At 40.9% G+C, this 17501-nt stretch overlaps 2 protein-coding genes across 2 annotated transcripts in view; one reads left to right on the top strand and one right to left on the bottom strand.

Moving 5' to 3' along the window:
* Positions 1-6631, top strand: part of slc47a1 (solute carrier family 47 member 1) — a 12593-nt gene extending 5962 nt beyond the window's left edge. The window contains exons 8-17 of the mRNA XM_023421601.2: positions 488-585; positions 755-868; positions 1353-1420; positions 1916-2024; positions 2227-2302; positions 2386-2455; positions 2600-2732; positions 4745-4839; positions 5295-5399; positions 5550-6631. Of these exons, the coding sequence (XP_023277369.1) occupies positions 488-585; positions 755-868; positions 1353-1420; positions 1916-2024; positions 2227-2302; positions 2386-2455; positions 2600-2732; positions 4745-4839; positions 5295-5399; positions 5550-5924 (1243 nt within the window). The 3' untranslated portion in view covers positions 5925-6631. The remainder of the gene's footprint in view (positions 1-487; positions 586-754; positions 869-1352; positions 1421-1915; positions 2025-2226; positions 2303-2385; positions 2456-2599; positions 2733-4744; positions 4840-5294; positions 5400-5549) is intronic.
* slc47a2.1 (solute carrier family 47 member 2, tandem duplicate 1) lies at positions 6220-15079 on the bottom strand. Its single transcript, XM_023421387.2, has 16 exons — positions 14836-15079; positions 13563-13664; positions 13306-13374; positions 12991-13139; positions 12790-12832; positions 12603-12647; positions 12319-12416; positions 12031-12128; positions 11277-11458; positions 10948-11056; positions 10631-10706; positions 10295-10364; positions 10062-10194; positions 9880-9974; positions 9662-9725; positions 6220-9576 (listed from the first exon to the last, which is right to left on the bottom strand). The coding sequence occupies exons 1-16, from the start codon at positions 15037-15039 to the stop codon at positions 9350-9352; spliced, it is 1764 nt and encodes a 587-aa protein (XP_023277155.1). The 5' UTR covers positions 15040-15079; the 3' UTR covers positions 6220-9349.
* Between the last annotated feature and the right edge of the window lie 2422 nt (positions 15080-17501).

Below are 17501 nucleotides of genomic sequence, written 5' to 3'. Positions count from 1 at the left end.
GGTGGGGGGTGGGGGGGGGTGTCATTATGCATGTTAATCTATCTGAGAAGAATGATTTGTTTTTTTGTTAAAACAGAGTCAGCCGTACACTGATGTTTATTGTCTTTGTACTTTATTTAGAGAGCAAGGCAAAATAGGGTAAAGAAAGAAGGGAGAGCTCTGACAGGAGTTGATCCCAGTCCAGCTGGACAAACATTTGATACGACATGCAATCGACTTAACCAATCAGGCCTCTGTGGTCGGGTCAGATCTGTCCCTCCTCTCCCATATCAAGCATGGATTCCTGCTAGTTTTCCAGGGTCAGACCCTTAGATGTCAAGTGTGCTCAAACCACAATAACTGTCTTGATGCTGACCTGCTCTGACTTCTCAGTGTGAAGTCCTTCCCCCTGTCTTTGCCTAGAGACAGGGATGGAGTCACAGTTAAAGTAGATTGTCACCAGACATCTCTCCGATATACAAAGATGTTCCCTCGTGTGTGTTTACAGTGGGTCAGCAATTGCTAACAGCCTCTCTCAGATCACCATCTGCCTGCTGTTGTTTGGCTACATCAGATGGAAGAAGCTCTATCAGCAGACATGGGGAGGTGAGTTATACACACAAATGTGAATATCAAATACTAAATGACCACATCAGAAATTCTTCTACGCATCTAGGCCAAAAGGCAAATGACGCATGTAAGCAGTACTATCTTCAGTAATCTGTCGTCCTCTATAGGCCATATTGATTATGGTTGTTCGTGAAACTTTCTGCAGGCTGGTCCACTGACTGTTTGCAGGAATGGGGCCTGTATATGAAGCTGGCTATTCCCAGTACATTCATGGTCTGGTTTGAATGGTGGATCTGGGAGATCGGGGGTTTCCTTGCCGGTCAGTGTTAAGAGTGTTTTTTTTTTTTGTTTTTTGTTACACATTTGATGTTTTCCTTAAATTTCTTTCAACTCAAAAATTCTGGCCGTGGAGAAGCCCAGTAGATTGTATAAGCTTCATCAGGATAACTTTAAAGACACTCTGATCAAATTAAACTTAGACACATAGTGGCTTTAAGATTGACAGAGCTATTAGAAACATACTCCACTGATAATTAAAACAATTAAATCATACCTCTTTTCTACTTGTAATAGAAGTAGAGCTTTCTTTTTTAGCATAAATGAAAATGTGAGGCTGCAACACTGGGCATTCCCAATCTCCAGTAACTGTGACACCATAAAATCATTTTCATTTGCCAAAACCAAATTCTGTGTATGGATATGGATGCTTCTCCCTCAGTTTCCTTGAAGTGTTTCTTGATGCAGCCTTTAGGCATGATGGGAAAATCTTTGTAAATTTCTGAATCTGACCTTTATCCTATCAGGTGTGCTTGGCGAGGTAGATCTCGCTGCCCAGCATGTGTTGTTGGAAGTAGGAGCCATAACATATATGGTATGTATCACCCATTTGTCCACTTGAGGATTTATGTACATATTATTGGGATTGGCATTTTGGGAAATGCATTTATTCACCTTAGATAAGAAGATAAAAACACCAATGTCTGTATATTAAGTAAGGACCTAGATCCAGGGGGCATTTAATTTAACTTAGCTTAAAACTCCTGGAGTGCCGGGCTGATTTACAGCACACAACTCCTCCTAAAACCACAGATTGCTGTTCTTCCATTTCTGTTTGTGTACGGATATAACACACGAAACGACTTGCGAGTGTTAGAGGTGCTGGTAGATTTACTTTTGTGAGAAATCCCAGGCTAACTGTATCCCCCTGCTTCCAGTGTTTATACTAAGCTATGCTAACTGCCTCTGGGCTCCAGCTCCATATCTGACTAATCTTCAAATTCTTTGAAAGAAAAAGAATAAATGTATTTCCTCAAATGTTGACTGAATGTGTAATTGATACCAAAAAAGTAATATTGGGTCCTTGCAGTTCCCTCTAGGTGTCCATGCAGCTGCCTGTGTACGTGTTGGCAATGCTCTGGGGGCTGGAGACACTGCCAGGGCCATAGTCACCTGCAAAGTGGCCCTGGTTCTATCAGGTATGAAGACACACATATACACAAGCAAAGATGATGCATTGCATGCAATTCATACGACGGCCAGGTGTATTAATTTATAATTTTACAGTATAACAGACACTTCTGATGTGTTAAACTCTGGGTACAGAGAATGTGTGGATTGCGTAAGCACTAACAAAATACAGAAATGTAGAACAACGCAACTTTAATGTCTTCGCTATAGGAGTGCTTGCGGTGTTCCAGGGTATCGTCATTGCTGGCTGTAAGTCCGTTGTCGGCTACATATTTACCTCTGATGAGTGAGTTTCACACCAACAAACATACATTCCTGTGCTATGTAAAGGCAAATCTGTTTCTGATGATCTTCTTATACTGTCTGTAGAAACATTGTGGAGATTGTCTCAGAGAACCTCTCAGTCTACACATTTCTACAATTCTTTGATGCACTTCTGGTATGTTGTCACAGAGCAGATCAAATGATCTAGTCTGATTTTGCACTGAGCCCTCCTGTTGAACGGCACACACAGAGGTGTTTGCCTGTTTTGTTGAATAAATGTCTGTTTTCTTTGTTTCACTCTCTCTGTGTGTGTTTCCAGTGTGTCTGCTCAGGGATTCTTATAGGATCTGGGATGCAGAAAATTGCCGCCTTGTCCAACCTGGTGTGTTACTACTGCATCGGTCTGCCGGTGGGAATAGCTTTGATGTTTGCTGCCCAGCTCAGAATATTAGGTAATACTGTTCATCCCACTCTATCTCTGAATGTGTCTCTGCAAACAAGCTATACATCGAAATGAAATAAATACACTGAGCCTGTTATTCCCGTAATCTTACACCAACCTTTTTTTGCCTCAGGATCACAATTTTACATCAGAAACTGTTTACAACTCCAGCTGTTTGAAATACAATTATTTGATATGCAATATTTGTTTAAATTATGAATTTTATTGAGTAAGTAAATTTTAGTCTACAATCTCCACGATATGGAGCCCAATATGTACTGTATACATCCATCCATCCATTTTCTTCCGCTTATCCTCTAGTAGGGTCGCAGTAGCATCTTTTTGGGCGAGAGGCGGGGTACACCCCGGACAGGTCGCCAGTCCATCGCAGGGCAAACATATAGAGACAGACAACCATTCACACTCACAGCCACACCAATGGTCAATTTAGAGTATCCCATTAGCCTAGTCCCCATTTGCATGTCTTTGGACTGTGGGAGGAAGTCGGAGTACCCGGAGAGAACCCACACAGGCACGGGGAGAACATGCAAACACAGAAAGATCCCACGGCCGAGCCGGGACTCGAACCCGGAACCTTCTTGCTGTGAGGCGACAGCACTAACCACTGCAGCACCGTGCAGCCCGTACTGTATACAGTGATGTTTATTTGAACTCATTGTGTGTAGCGACGTGGTTCTGCTTGCACGCTACTGTATAGCCTAAAGTCAAGTTGTCAAGAGTGTACATGTGATCTCATGTGTGATCTAACCATGACTGCTACTTTGAGGTGACCTCATGTTAATGGAAAAAGCACGTATACCAAAGGTCAAACACTAATTTATGTTAACTTCAAGAGCATGGTGGGACCCTGACCTTGTAGACAGAGTGACCGCAAGGTGATTTTTTTCAGTTTCAGAACGTTTCATTATTTTCCTCATAAATTCAACAGCTGCCCGTGATCTGTGAGTTGTGTCCATTTGCTTGTATGACACCACAGACATACATATTTCTTGTGTTGTCCAATGAGCAGCGCCCAGCACCGAAGGTAGTGTGTCTATATTTAAATCCAGGTTCATTAGTTAAGCCTACGAACCCACTGCGTCCTGCTGCACCAGCCATTCCTTAATTTCCTTCCCTGCAGCCTGTCATTTACCCCCTGCCAGAGTGGCGCTCTTTGCTGTCCACTCAAAGTATTCACGTATTGATAAATGTGCATGCGTGCTCGCACACACACATTCACCCAATGTGCATCGAAGCTCTGACCTTGTGTGGTGTGTGTCTTTGTGCTTGCTCCATGAGGAACTTTGTGACGAGCAGCCTAATTGTGTAGCTGAAAATAGGTTTGATGTGGCTCTTTTTTTTCGATTGGATTGAATAAATCCAGTTTCTAATAGTAATAGTTGAATTATGGACTTGAGTGTAATAATAGTGTAAGTGCGGCTCTGATTTAACATTCAGATATGCAATATGAGATCAGAGTTAGTTGCTCAGTCCACCTCAGACTCAAATATCTCAGCAAGTACTATATGGATTTCCATGAAATTTAGTGCAGACTTTAATGTGCTGTTCAGGATTGATTGTAATCACTTTGGTGACCCCCGTACTTTTCATTCAGTGTCGTCATAGACAGACAAAATTTTAATCCTTCCAATACTTACACTTACGTAGGCACAAAACGAATGATATCCCCATCAACCTCAGCTGTACTTTGTGTTTAACGCTACTTAGCAACACGTCAGCATGCTAACACCTTAAACTAAACTAAAGTAAGAAGGTGAACATGGTAAATATTCCCTGCTAAATATCAGCATGTTAATGATGTCATTGTGAGCATGCCGATATCAGCGTGTAGCTCAATGCTCCTGTGCCTAAGTACAGCCTCATTGCTAGCTTTGACTTTTTAAAAACATATTATGTACATCATTAGTTTTTATTGTTATCCAATTATTTTACTAGTGTGTATGAAGTGAATACGCTGTAGATCTTTCTTTAAAGTGTGTGCATTTGTGTCTCTCCCATTAGGCTTCTGGCTGGGTCTCTTAATATCTGTTTCACTTGAGATGGGTTTCTTTCTTGTTCTAATCTTCAAACTCAATTGGAAGAAAGTCACACACAAGGTATGATCTTCTCAGCTTCCTGTAAAGCCAAGGTACTACAAGGACAGAAATGTAAATGGTTCTTATTATCAAATGAAACTTCTTATCGGGCAGATTTTCTGCTGTGATGGAGCGCCAATAGGCTGCAGTCCCGTCAGTAAATGCACTTTCCCCATACCAACTGAATTTAGTCATAATTCTAACTTTTTGTCTCGTTTCAGTTTTTCAGTATTTCCAGTCCATTTTTGCTCTGTCATGGTTCTTTTGTTTTTCTTTTGCTTCCACCCAAACATGCCACAAACGAATACAACTTAATAAAGGCTTTTAAGGCTTTTGCAAAGAAAAGTGGTTAGGGGTAAATAAATCTGAAATCTCATCCAGGCTTTTTTCCACATGAATGAAAATATACCTGTTTTAGTTTAATATTATGTATTTCATGAATCTCTATCTAATGTAGGTATCTAATGTGTTTTCAGGCTCAACTGCGAGCTGGAAAGAAAGTGGTAGTGATACCAAAACGTCCGGCTAGTACAATGCTGAATGAAGCGATGGTGCCTGACGTCTCTGACTGCCCTAACACAGTGAGTGCATATGGAGAGTATATGCTGTGTAGTTTAACAGACTGTTCTCACTTCATTACTTTGTTTGTGTTATTTTTTTTAATTTATTTTTTTTTATCATGCTTGAGCTACTCACACACTGATTAACAGCAGCATCTTTGCACCCTGAAGGCCCAGTCGGAGAGTGAAGAGGTTCCTAAAGCAGATGGCTACAGTCCAGTCAACACCCAGGACCTGCAGCTGAAAGCAAGTTATGAGGCTGAGGGCAACAACAATAATGCAGGAGGTGCTGAGGGGGATGCTGAGCAGAGCAAAAATAATGCAAGCACCAAACCGCAAGCGCTGCTTTCCGTCACTCAGCTGATATTGCGTCGGGGACTCACCTTCTTGGTTTCATTTCTTATTTTGGCCATAGGTGTTGTTTGCCATATTGCTTTTCCTGCCCCAGAGCCCTCTGCTCAGAGCAGGGCCAACTTTACCCTGAACTGGGCCAATGCCTCCACTCCTACGCCACCGGCTCCTCTGGACTTGACCCCAAACCTCTGAGCTACAGTATCTTTGACCTCTGAATGTTGACACCTAGTGGCTGAACACAGTTGTCATAAACGGACAATTTACTCCTGAAGAGAAAAGTGTTAAATTCCTTCTCATAAACCTGGATTGTTATTTTGTAAAACTACAGCCTGACATGGGCGACTGCCTCTATCTTGCATGAAGAAAAAATATGTCTCAGCGCTGCACTGCTGAGCAAATCCGCAGAAGGCAGAAGCAATATCAAAAGAGACTGAGACTGGCAGGAACAAAGGTCTTGCGACAAAGATAATGTTTTAACCTGCTCAGCCTTTACACATTACAAATCCCTCACTAAGAGACCACATAGGCATTAAGGAACAGATGTTTTTCCACTGATAGCTTTTGATTTTTGAACCTATTCTTGATTTACATATTGCACTGTGACATATATCTTCTCTCTTACTGACCTCAAATCGTTTTCTGGTGTTTTAACTTTAAGTATTAGATTGACTGTAAATATTTGAGGTAAAATTTACATGTATACATGTAAATATGTAATGCGCTATATGAGTAGTCTTTATATTACTGTATTGTCTTCCTTTATCATTGTCCTGATATCTTCAGGACAGAGGTGATAAATAAATAAGATAGTATAGTAGTAAATAATAAGCTATGTATATGTATTGTCAATAATATCATGTACTGTGGTAGCAACCTAATCAATAAAAAATTACTTTAAACGTGTGTGACAATGAAAATAACCACGGGGATGATCAGGTATTTTGGAAAAAAAACAAAACATTATTCCCCCCAAGAAATTAACATTAAGTAATCTGAACTCTTATTGTCTATGCTCTTGTAAATATGCAGTCGAAGGGATCCAAATTATATTCCCAAAGATTAGAAATTAAAGGTCCTGCTGTTGACGTCATAGTGTCCAACAGCTGCTATGCTGATGGGCACAAAATGCGAAACATTGGTCCTGCTAGCATGTAGATGCATTAGTAGATGCTAAAGTAGCTATTCTCACACGAGATAGTCTTATCAAAGAACATTTCCTGTTTGCCAGACACACATTGTGTAAATAAAGCTGCACAAAGAGAAGTACCAAACCCATATTATTTAATTTCATCACATATCTCTAAATTAACATCTCTGGGATTTACAGATATCAGTAAATAAAAGCATGGCAGTGAGAGGACCACTGAAGTGATCACTGTTTTATTTAAATTTGGAGCCCACCAGTTCATACTATGCTGCAGTGATTGTGTTATATACACTATGACTTCTTACTACTGTTGTTTTAGGTCATAAATGAACTCAAAGGTTTAGTTACTAAATGTAATGGAAACTGGCGTCACTCAGTAACTGACCCATGATAACGGAATGATTTAGCCACGGTTGTTTATACACATATACAGCTTCTGCCTTTCAATATAGCACTTGATGTTAAATGCCGACGTCACAATCAGCTTGATTGTTTTCACCTACGAGAAGAGGCAATCTCTGATTTCTGTACAAAACATATACAGTAGTATCCACACTAACACTAGTAGTAAGTACTAGTGCATGTTTGACACCAAGTTTAAGACCCACAAAAAAAGGCATTTCTGCATGATGGATTCAGGCAAATGCTGATAACTCATTTCTGCACTGATGAGAGCAACTCATTTCTCTCATTGCTCAGTATTATCCATTGTAACTTCCACTTCCACACTTCAGGCTGCAGAGGCATAAACATATTTGTATTTGCGTATATGTGGCAGCCAGTAGCTGTGGACTGTTAGTAATATGCAATATTATTAACTGCAGCCACGATTTAAGTTCCCAGTTATGTCATGGCAACACAACCAAGAAGTTAATATCAGATTCCTTAAGCTACTGTATCACAAGTTTTAGTTGAATGATACTGACAGCAAATCTTTACACAGTCACTCGTTAATGGTGCCACAGCATGTTACTGATTGCAATCTCTGGAGGTGAGCGGGCCAAGATTACAGTCTCTGTGAGGAGCCTGTGGCAATGTCTCCGCTGATGAGCAAGACCGAAGCGCAGACAACGATGTAACCACGTATGAATCAAGCCTGATTTGCATGTTGAGTAACGATAAATTAATATGCAAGCTTGTTATGTGTTTTTATGTGCGCAAACACCAGTGTGTTGCAATTCCAGCGCTGGTGTCGGTTTGCAGAGTGCAGTGGCTTGTGGGTACACTGGCTATGTACAGACCAGAGTGGAGCTCTTTTGAAGTTAGCCCCTACCGAAATGAATAAACCAGAATATGCCAAGCAAGAAAAAAAAAGAAAACCCTTCAGGCCTGACTGAAAATATGACTGGACTAAATAATTATTCTACAGGATCTGTAGAAAAACACCGTCTATGTGAGTATTTCAGAAAATTATACATGGTTAATTGTCCGCTGTTAACCAGGGTGTAGTCTTTATTGATGAGCACGTTGTAACTATGAAGCCTGGCCTAGCTAGTTATCTGCTCCTGCACAGAGCAGGTATACAGGTGGCTGATTTGCTCAGTTTGACATGTCTTCATCCAGCCAGCATGTTGCAGTGTGAGTGTACAGACCTTTCATTACCATCAAATTCGGCGACACAGATCAAAGGAAAGAAAAATAAACCAAAGAAAAAGAGCAGCTTTTCTGTCTTTGATGATGAAAGCAAACATCCACAGATGCGCTGTACCCTAAATATAGCATTTAATCATCCTATTTCTAATTTTGGCATCTATTCAGACTGATATATACTGTGGGATGAAAACATACATTTTTAGTGTCTTGACTGGAGCCGTTATTACGCAGCATGTTTCTATATAAAGGAGACATGCCTATACAGTATTTTTTTTAGTTCAGCCTGTCATTGGCTGCCTCATTTAAGCCCTGCTTCTTCTTAGATTTTCCAAAACATGACTAATTTAACAACTGCAAAAGTGAATGGGTTTGAACTGTTGAATAGATTAAAGCAAGAAAGTGCCAGAAAACTGACACAAAATACCAAAACTGCTATCAGTAAAATCTAACTTCAAAGACAATCCCTGCAGTGCGAAGTAATAACAGGAAATAAAAGCATAATGAAAATGGATCTGAACGAACTCACCTCATCAACTTTTCAAATTTTCAGAAATGAGCAATAACTCCACTTATTTAATGCAATTACAGAATATTTTTTTTACTTGTGTAACATGTATCACTCTAATGCAGCTGTTATGTTCTTTCTTTTTAAAATAATTTTGTAAAAGTGGGAGTATGGAGTGGAAATTTGTCATCACAAATTGCTTCCTGTGGTAAGATGGTAAGCTGTTAATACCCAAACCAAGGGGTATGATTGTGCTCTTGACTGTACTTAGTATTTTCCCCCTTTTAAAATGGTTTACTGCTAAACATGACACATCTGTACTCTGACTCACAGCTTCGTTTTCGTGCTGCATGTTTGTTGGTCTAACGACGGTCACTCGTCTATTTGGAGCAGCCTGACGAGCAGCTCACTCATGAACACTCCCGCGGCGAGGATGATGACCATGAACAGCAGAGTGAGGCCACGTCGTACCACCAGCTGCCTGACTGACAGAGCCACGTCCAGGGAAGCACCGAGCGCCTCCAGCTTCCCCTCTGCTGGACTCAAAGAACTGGGTCGACTGGTCTTTGTGTGGGTCTGGTTCTCGCCTGAGTCCAGGGCTGTGGGACAGAGATTTGATACAAGGGTTAACGTAGTAGTAATAGTTCCCAGAAAGATATGTAGATGTAAGTGGCTTCTGTTTACCCTTATTTTCTATCCCAAAGATGTCGTTCCTCTCTGTAATGTGGACTCCTGCTCTTACCAGCGCCTGTTCAGATATTTAAAACAACTAAGTTCTTTTGAGTATTTACGAAAAGAAAAAAACAGAAACAGAAAACCTGGCTGCAGTAGTAGGTATTGTCTACAATAGCGATATCATCAGCAATACTGTTGAATCAGTTCTATTTCTTCGAGTTACTCACCTCCTCAGTGGCTTTCTTCCAGTTTAGTTTGCACAGAAAAACAGTAAAGAACGTGGACTGTATCAAAACACAAATTAAAAACCCCGACCACAGCCCTGCAACAGAGATAAAAAGACAACAGTTCATCAACTTGAGTGAAAATTCAACTAAACTTATTTCATAAATGTTTGATCCGTCCTCACCTACTATGCCCATTTTGACAGGAAACATCAGAGACACTCCAATGGGGAACCCAATGAGGTAGTAACCCACCAAGTTACACACAGCACCAATCATTTGCTTCCCTGCGCCTCTGACAATACCTCCTGTCACACCCTGAGGAGGTAAAACAAAAAGAAATCTAAAATCTGTGCCAGAGTCAGGCTTGTTTTGCACAACAGTGGGATGAAGTGACTTGTACAGCGACGGTTCCCACCGCAAAGGCCTCAGCAACATGGATGAAACCATACATCTTCATGACATCAGCCACTCTTTGAATAATGTCTCTAAAAGCAAAACGCAAACATAGATATAAAAATGGACTTCCAAACAAACACAGGTGAGTGCAAAGCTGATTGAAATATATTTTTTGCTTGGATGCAGTAATGGTATCTACCATGTCTGAGGTAATGACGAAAAAATAAAAACACAAGCTCACTTTGCTGGTTAATACATGATGAATTACACATTACACAAGCCTGTTAGTTATTGTTTTTGAGCTAAGAATACACAAACCTACAAATGTTACACAGGTGTCAAAATCTGCACATACTTCTCTGTAGTGAAAATGTAACCGATCACATCCCTGGACACGCCAAGACAGGCTCCAATGACACACGAGACGATGGCTGGGTTAGGCGTCAGAAACACAGCACGTTATTCAAAAATGGCGGTGCAATATACGAAAGCATCAGCCAGGATATTTTAGTGACAGAGAAGACAGGAGACTCGGTGGAAAGATTTTCGGTGGCATAATCAAATCAGATCCAACGAACTCTCCTCTGTAACGTAACTCCACACGGTGGTCACTGCCTCCTGTTTTGGGGACACTGTGGAGCAGATGTGTCAGGCTACATATTTGATTCATACATGCCAAGATGAGGGAGACCTTGCTGGACAGTTTGGCTTGCTCTGTGTTCCCAGCGCCGAGAGCGTTTCCAACCCGAACACTGGCAGCGACAGAGAAACCCATAGGAAACTGTGGTACAAGATGATGTAAGAAAACAACCACTCAACTCATAACTAAATATAGAACATTAATACGATTCTTGAGTAAAGTCCTAAAGGTCAATTCCAAACAAATCTTACTTTAACATACATCATGGCCAAGCCAGAACATAGCAGAACGCTCTCATAGAGTTATTTAGAATAAGAGAGAAATCCTTACTACAAGAAAAACAGTAATGTAAAGGAGTTACCATGTAAGCGATGGCAGCCAGTTCATAAACTATAGACTCAGCTCCTAACTCAACCTCACTGATGACGCCTGCCAGGAACCCTGCGATCTCATACAGCCACCACTCCAGACAGTGCATCAGCATGCTGGGGATGGCCAGGCGGAGGAAAGAGCCCCACTCCTGCAGACAGTCTCCTGACCAACCTGGGAGATTTCAGTGAAATGTATTTATGAGAAATGTTACGCTGCCATTTCAGTGACAGAGGACAGAAAATATTTCATTAGTGTCGGGGGTTAAATTATGCCAATACGGTAAACGATTCTTATTAATTTTCTAGGAGGTTTCCTAGAAAGAGCTGTATCATTTGGCCGTCATTATAGATTAATAGAGATAGTTTTCTATCTGCACATGTCCAGTTAATTTCAATTAACTGCTGAGCTGGAGTAACCCAGAGTGCAGCTGAACACGAACGCATCATCTACAGCCGTACAGCTCAACACATATGGAGAATGAAAGTTCACAATAATAAATCAATTCTGAAGTCTAATGCAACAGTCCTGCAACAAATCTTGCATTAATGAAGGTTATAATTGTATTGAAATGGAACAGTTATTTAAAGAAAATAAGCTAACTAAGCTGACTTGTCTTTAAACTTTGTCTCTACTTTCCTGGTAATTAGCACCAAATGCTTTACAGAAATCGTTCAAGAAATCATTAAGAAGTAATTATCAAATAAAAAAGTTATCCCCACAATAATTGAATCCCCTAAATTTACCATCCCACGTAGCTTTGTGCAGGCCCCTGGCGCAGATGTACACATACAAGAACACGGCCAAGGAATACTGGGAGATGGCATTGGCAGCTGCAGATCCACTTTATTGGTGTCAAGAGATTTAAACAACAACAAAAGAAGCGGGGGAAAAAAAAGTCACTCATACAAAGAAGTCATCAGGTAAATCCTCCAGCTGACTGTCAAGATTGATAATCAACATTATAATCTAGCTTTGAAAGCATTGAAAATTAGACTCACCTGAAGAGTACATTATTATGAGTGTATACTCACGCGATCCCCAGGTCGAGGAGATTGAGGAAGATGTAGTTGATTATTGCATTTAAAACATTCCCCAAGGCTCCTGATATCACCTGTGGCCACATGATGCCCTGTGAACCAAAGCATGCCGTTTAAAAAAAAAACACACACACACACACACCAGTGCACCTGCTGTTTGTTCTCGTCTCACAGTACATGTTCCCTTTCTAAACACACCCACCAAACGATATCATTACCTACAAACTTTCAGTCGTTATTTGGTTTCACATCAGTGGTCTTATAGTCATTACATGCACCTGATTCTGAAGATACCTCCCCTGCAGCTGGTACATGAAGGCAGCCTGCAGAAGCCAACACAAGCCAATGAATGAGGTTAATTAGATCAATAATGCGACACAACAACCATTCAATACAGTGTGTAGGGGTGCAGATAGAAAAAGAAAAGAAAAATTTGTAAAACCACGGGGGGGAAGCTGAACTCACTGGCAGAGCCGGCATAAAGATCTTCACATACAGCTGGGAGAGTCTTTATGGCAGACAGAAAAAAGGGAAAATTATGAATTATTGCAAAAACAACAACAACAAAAAAATCATACTGAATAACTTAATTCATGAGTAAGTGTATTTTTAGCATCTGTCTTTTCTTTTGCAATTTTATGGCTGTGGATGGACTGATTCGTTCACCTGGCGACCTCTGCACTCTGCCTGACAGCCAGCAAAATGGGCTGAGTGTTAATGAGGACGGCCCAACAGGGGAAACAGGCTAAGAGCAGAATCAGAGCTCCCCGTTGGAGTATCACCCCTACACGCTTTAGGTTACCACTCCCATAAGTCTGCAAAGAAGGGGTCAGAAAGATGGGGAAATAAAATAACACTTGCTGATGTGCAAGAAAGAGGGCAAACCTGACACAGGAAAACAAATGTGAAACAGCATACTGTGAACACAGCAGCAGCTGGTCAGGACTGAACTGGTTATATAAATAAGTAAATAAATAATACCTGAGATATGAGAGTATCACATGCTGATGCCAAACCACAGCCAATGGAAATACCTGTGACATTTATTACCTGTATTGAAATTAAATAGAAACAAGAGCACAGAGAGAAAATAAAACCGATATAGCCTCAGATAGATGAATGTCTGAACAAAATAAATGGTCAAATTCGAAGGCAACGTTATGAAAGAGAATGAGCAGTGATCCTTGAGAGCAAAATGCCAATAAAAGCAGAAACAAAGCTCAAGCGAGAGAGCTCACCGCTATTGCTAACGCCACCCCTGCCAGCTCTGTTTTCCCCAGGTGACCGCAGAACACCATGCTGACGAAGCCGATCAGGAAGCTCATCAGCTGTGAAATGAACTGAAAAACAAAATCATGCTCCCTGCTCTTCAGAACGATAAAAACATAAATGAACAACAACAAACATGCAAAACAAGCAGTAGCTGATTCAGTTGTTATCCATAAAGAAAACCAAAAAAAAAAAAACCCAATTGTTTCAAAAAGGCCTTGAGGTAAAAAAACAAACAAAAAAACAACAATTTTGTATTTGCTCTGGCAGCTGACATGTGTTATGCTTTGGTTTTGCTGCACCTCCTTTGTATTTCTAAACGTCTTTACTACCTCTCTTTTCTTCTTTAGAAAATAGTTCCACTGATTGCTGGTGTAGGTTTTTTGACAGCCTTTGGCATCAAAAGGTTTGCACAAAAGGAAACTAAATGTCCTCATCTATCAAGCTCCGTGTTTGTGCAATGAAATGGAAGTCAGTGAAAAGTGGACACAGGTTGGGTTCTCCAAATTGCTTAACTATTTTTCTGCACCGTAGGTTTATGGAATATTGAAAATATTTTTGGAAAAATATCTTGGATATATGAATTCATAAGCAGGTCTATGAATTTGAGATTGTGGGAGAGAAACATTTATGTGTTTTAGGGGTTATCTTTAAGTAAGATTCCTTTAGGAGTTGATTTAATTAATTTTGATATAGATTAGGTTCGTTTTTTTTTTATGTGGAACTTCTTCTAGATCATCTTCAAATGCTGATTAAGTATCACCAAGCTTTGCTACGACGGACTTCCAACATATCAAGCTGTATTTGTCTGACACTTGATCTATTGATGCCTCTAAGGCATTTATTATTGCTACATGTCATGGCCACACTTGAACCAATTATTTTTCTAATTAGTCCCACTGGTTTGGTCTGGTTATTAAACCGTTAATTACTGCTATCATAAAGCAGTTGCAAAGAAAAGTGAAAATAAATATTGGTGTAACACAATCCTCATGTTAAAAGTAAAGCAGCAACTTTTCAAATGAAAAGAAACTCAGAAATATTCACTTTTATTATGGTAATAAGTGGCATACATTGAATTTATGCCACTTAATCTAATTTATAGCTGGTTTCAAAAACATACAGTCCTAACAGCCTGTATTTAATGAGTCACACTCAATCATTCTGAACAATGCTGCAGACTTAGTACCTCTAGCTTTGAAAATGACTCTTATTAACTGGTTTATCTAAACACAATCTTACCACAGGTCCTGCCAGTTTCAAAAACTGAACTGTTTCATTCTTGTAGTCCACAGGTATCCAGAGCTTGATACTTTTCAGGCAGGATCCGCAGCATGAGTCAACACTGCGAGCAGCAGCAGCAGCAGCAGCAGCAGTAGGTGATTCGTCTGCTGTGGACTGTCCATTTACTCCCTTACATGTGTTTTTTGTAGCTAAATCTTCCATACTGAAATTAGATTTGGTAGAAAACAGCACTCAGAACTGAATGATGTTCATACAGTACAATTCCCTTCAGACACAGACAAGAAGGCTGGGAGTAATCAATAACCAATTACCTGGACAATAATCTATAACCAAGGCAATGTCTGCCTACCTTGCTGTCTGTCCGTGAGAGTGGGCAGATACAGTACACCGGAGGTTTGCTACATGTCAGATCTCTCCACCCCTGACACATCAGTAAGCTGTGCACTGTAAACGGTGCCAAAATAAAGCTGGTTGCTTTTCCTCTCCGTTGCTCTGCAGAGTCACAGATCTTCACTCTTTCACCAAAGTTCCAAAGAATAAAATGTTTTTTGTATGAATTGTATGAATATGCACGCCTATAGTTAAAAATACTGCATGAGCAAGAATGCTTTCACCCTTTTTCACCCAGACCTTAATGGAGCATTGATGGGAGGTGGAAGTTATGACGGCAACAGTTTATTCCTGTAGAGAATAAAGTAGGAAAAGCTTCTTTGAGCTGTTAAAGTGTGGTCTGTATTTTGCTTCCGGTCTATAAAGCATTAAGTGGCCTGGCACCTGAATATATACTCCACATTCTCCCATTTTATCAACCAGGTAGATCCCTCGGGTCCCAGGACAACCTTCTTCTTCAAATTGAAAAAGCTCATTCCAAACCAGGCGGTAGAAAATGTAGTGTTTATGCTCCAAAAGTATCGAACAGTCTGCCAGCTGATTTCTGCTTTGCACCAACAGATGTTTTGTTTTGTTTAGCTTTTATTTAGGTATGTGTGTGTGTGCACGCGCATCTGTGTGCATGAGTGTGTGTATCTGTGTGTGTATAATGTCAATGTTTTATTTTTTAACTTTTTATCACTCTGTAGAGCAATTGGCTTAAACAATTAAGATAAACGACACATTGTCTTTGCTACTAGAAATGTAATAAGAGGTTAAATGATTCTGTCACTGGCTCATCCTGCTGTGGATTTGTGTTCTCTTTCTACACATATCTTGCGTATGTAGCCATTTTGGTTTAGTCATACCTAAAAGCTAAGTATTAATGTAAAACATTAAAACAATTTCATTGTGGGCCATAAAAACAAAATAATAAGTGGAAAGGTGCTAAAGAATTCTCTGTGGGTTTCAAAGGCTTCTGTGACACAGACTCATTCAACAGTCAGGCAGTGCAGAGATATTCCCTTCCAAAGTTTTTATGCGTGCCTCATCCTTCCAACCAATCAGAGAGGGAGCTCGTGGCTGTAAATCAGTACACGAACACGCTTCTGGTCTACTACTCCTCTCACACTGAGGCTTCACACTAGCATTAGCTGCCGGAAGACGTCGCTATGGCTGACTCACAGGCTAGCGAGCTCCTGGTTTCCTGCATCATATCTGGTTTTGATTTTATTTTAAAAGGCCACTAAAAGCCAAAGGTGATGGAGAAACAACATACTGACTGCTAGAAATAGAAAAGACACTCTTGATGAAATCTAACAAGTCATTTTCATGACTGCAGGGATAATGGAAGAACTGACATTACATTTCTCATATTTTCCCCTCATGAGGGAAATCACTGAGTCTGTCACTTTAAAACAACACACATGCTTGCAGCTTGTATCCCGTCACCTCTTCATGTAGGATGTTTTATTCTTCCTGCCATAGTAACACCTCTCAGTTAGGTGTTCCTCTCTCTGGTTGTGGCTATGAGAAGCTCCCATTGGGTGGCGCTGTTTTGCTCTTGCTGAAATTCAAACGCTGAAAAATTCCTGGCACATCAGGCTGCTTCAATGAACTTTGAATGGATTTCTGATCATTTATGATATCAACATTTGTCTCTCCTTAGGCTTAATTCAAGTCATTAAAAACAGCCAAGCGACCTCGCAACACACCGTCGAACATACTGTCAAGCACTCAGTTAATTGTTGAAATTTCACCTGTTTTCATTGTCTCAGGGGTCAAACGGAGAAGAGAACAACAGAGAGGAGAAGGGGAAACTAGCCGAGGCCAATGGGAGAGGAGAGGGGGTGACACCTCGTGTAGACTCTCATTCATTTTCCTGGTTCAGTGATGCAGCAAGGCCCACCGGGTCCACCCACCCACCAAATTGTATTTCTCCGGCCCCCCCCCCCTCCATCCCAACCACACGCGCAGAATCACACACACGTAAATATGTTCCACCAACCAGCAGGGCTGGCGTCCGCCGTGACGTCACACTGCAGTTCTTCTCGGGCTCCACTGGATGACAGTGGCAAGTCACCGCTTGCACATGACGAGCCGTCATTCTTAATGGCGACCGCTCAGAGTGTGTGTACGTGAGTGCATTTGTATATGTGTTTGTGTTTGTGTGCATGTGCGTTTGGGTGGGGTTTGCGCTGGATGGGTAGTGATGGGGTATTGAGGAGGTGGAGAGGGTTTATTTGAGGGGGTAGGTGGGTTGATGGAGGTGTAGGAGGTGGTGGTGGTGGTGG

Source organism: Seriola lalandi, unplaced genomic scaffold, assembly GCF_002814215.2.
Source record: "Seriola lalandi dorsalis isolate HSWRI2012SDOR001 ecotype SW California unplaced genomic scaffold, Sedor1 jcf7180002054672, whole genome shotgun sequence".
Lineage (NCBI taxonomy): Eukaryota > Metazoa > Chordata > Actinopteri > Carangiformes > Carangidae > Seriola > Seriola lalandi.
Note: the sequence above shows the minus strand (reverse complement) of the source record. Positions and strands in the feature narration are given on the sequence as shown.

Coding starts and splice junctions, on each gene's coding strand:
- slc47a2.1 (XM_023421387.2), bottom strand. CDS start 15,039: ATGGAAGATTTAGCTACAAAAAACACATGTAAGGGAGTAAATGGACAG. Junction 12,648..12,789: donor TCTTTATGCCGGCTCTGCCA/GTGAGTTCAGCT, acceptor TGGCTTCTGCAG/GCTGCCTTCATGTACCAGCT. Junction 12,129..12,318: donor CTCCTCGACCTGGGGATCGC/GTGAGTATACAC, acceptor ACACCAATAAAG/TGGATCTGCAGCTGCCAATG.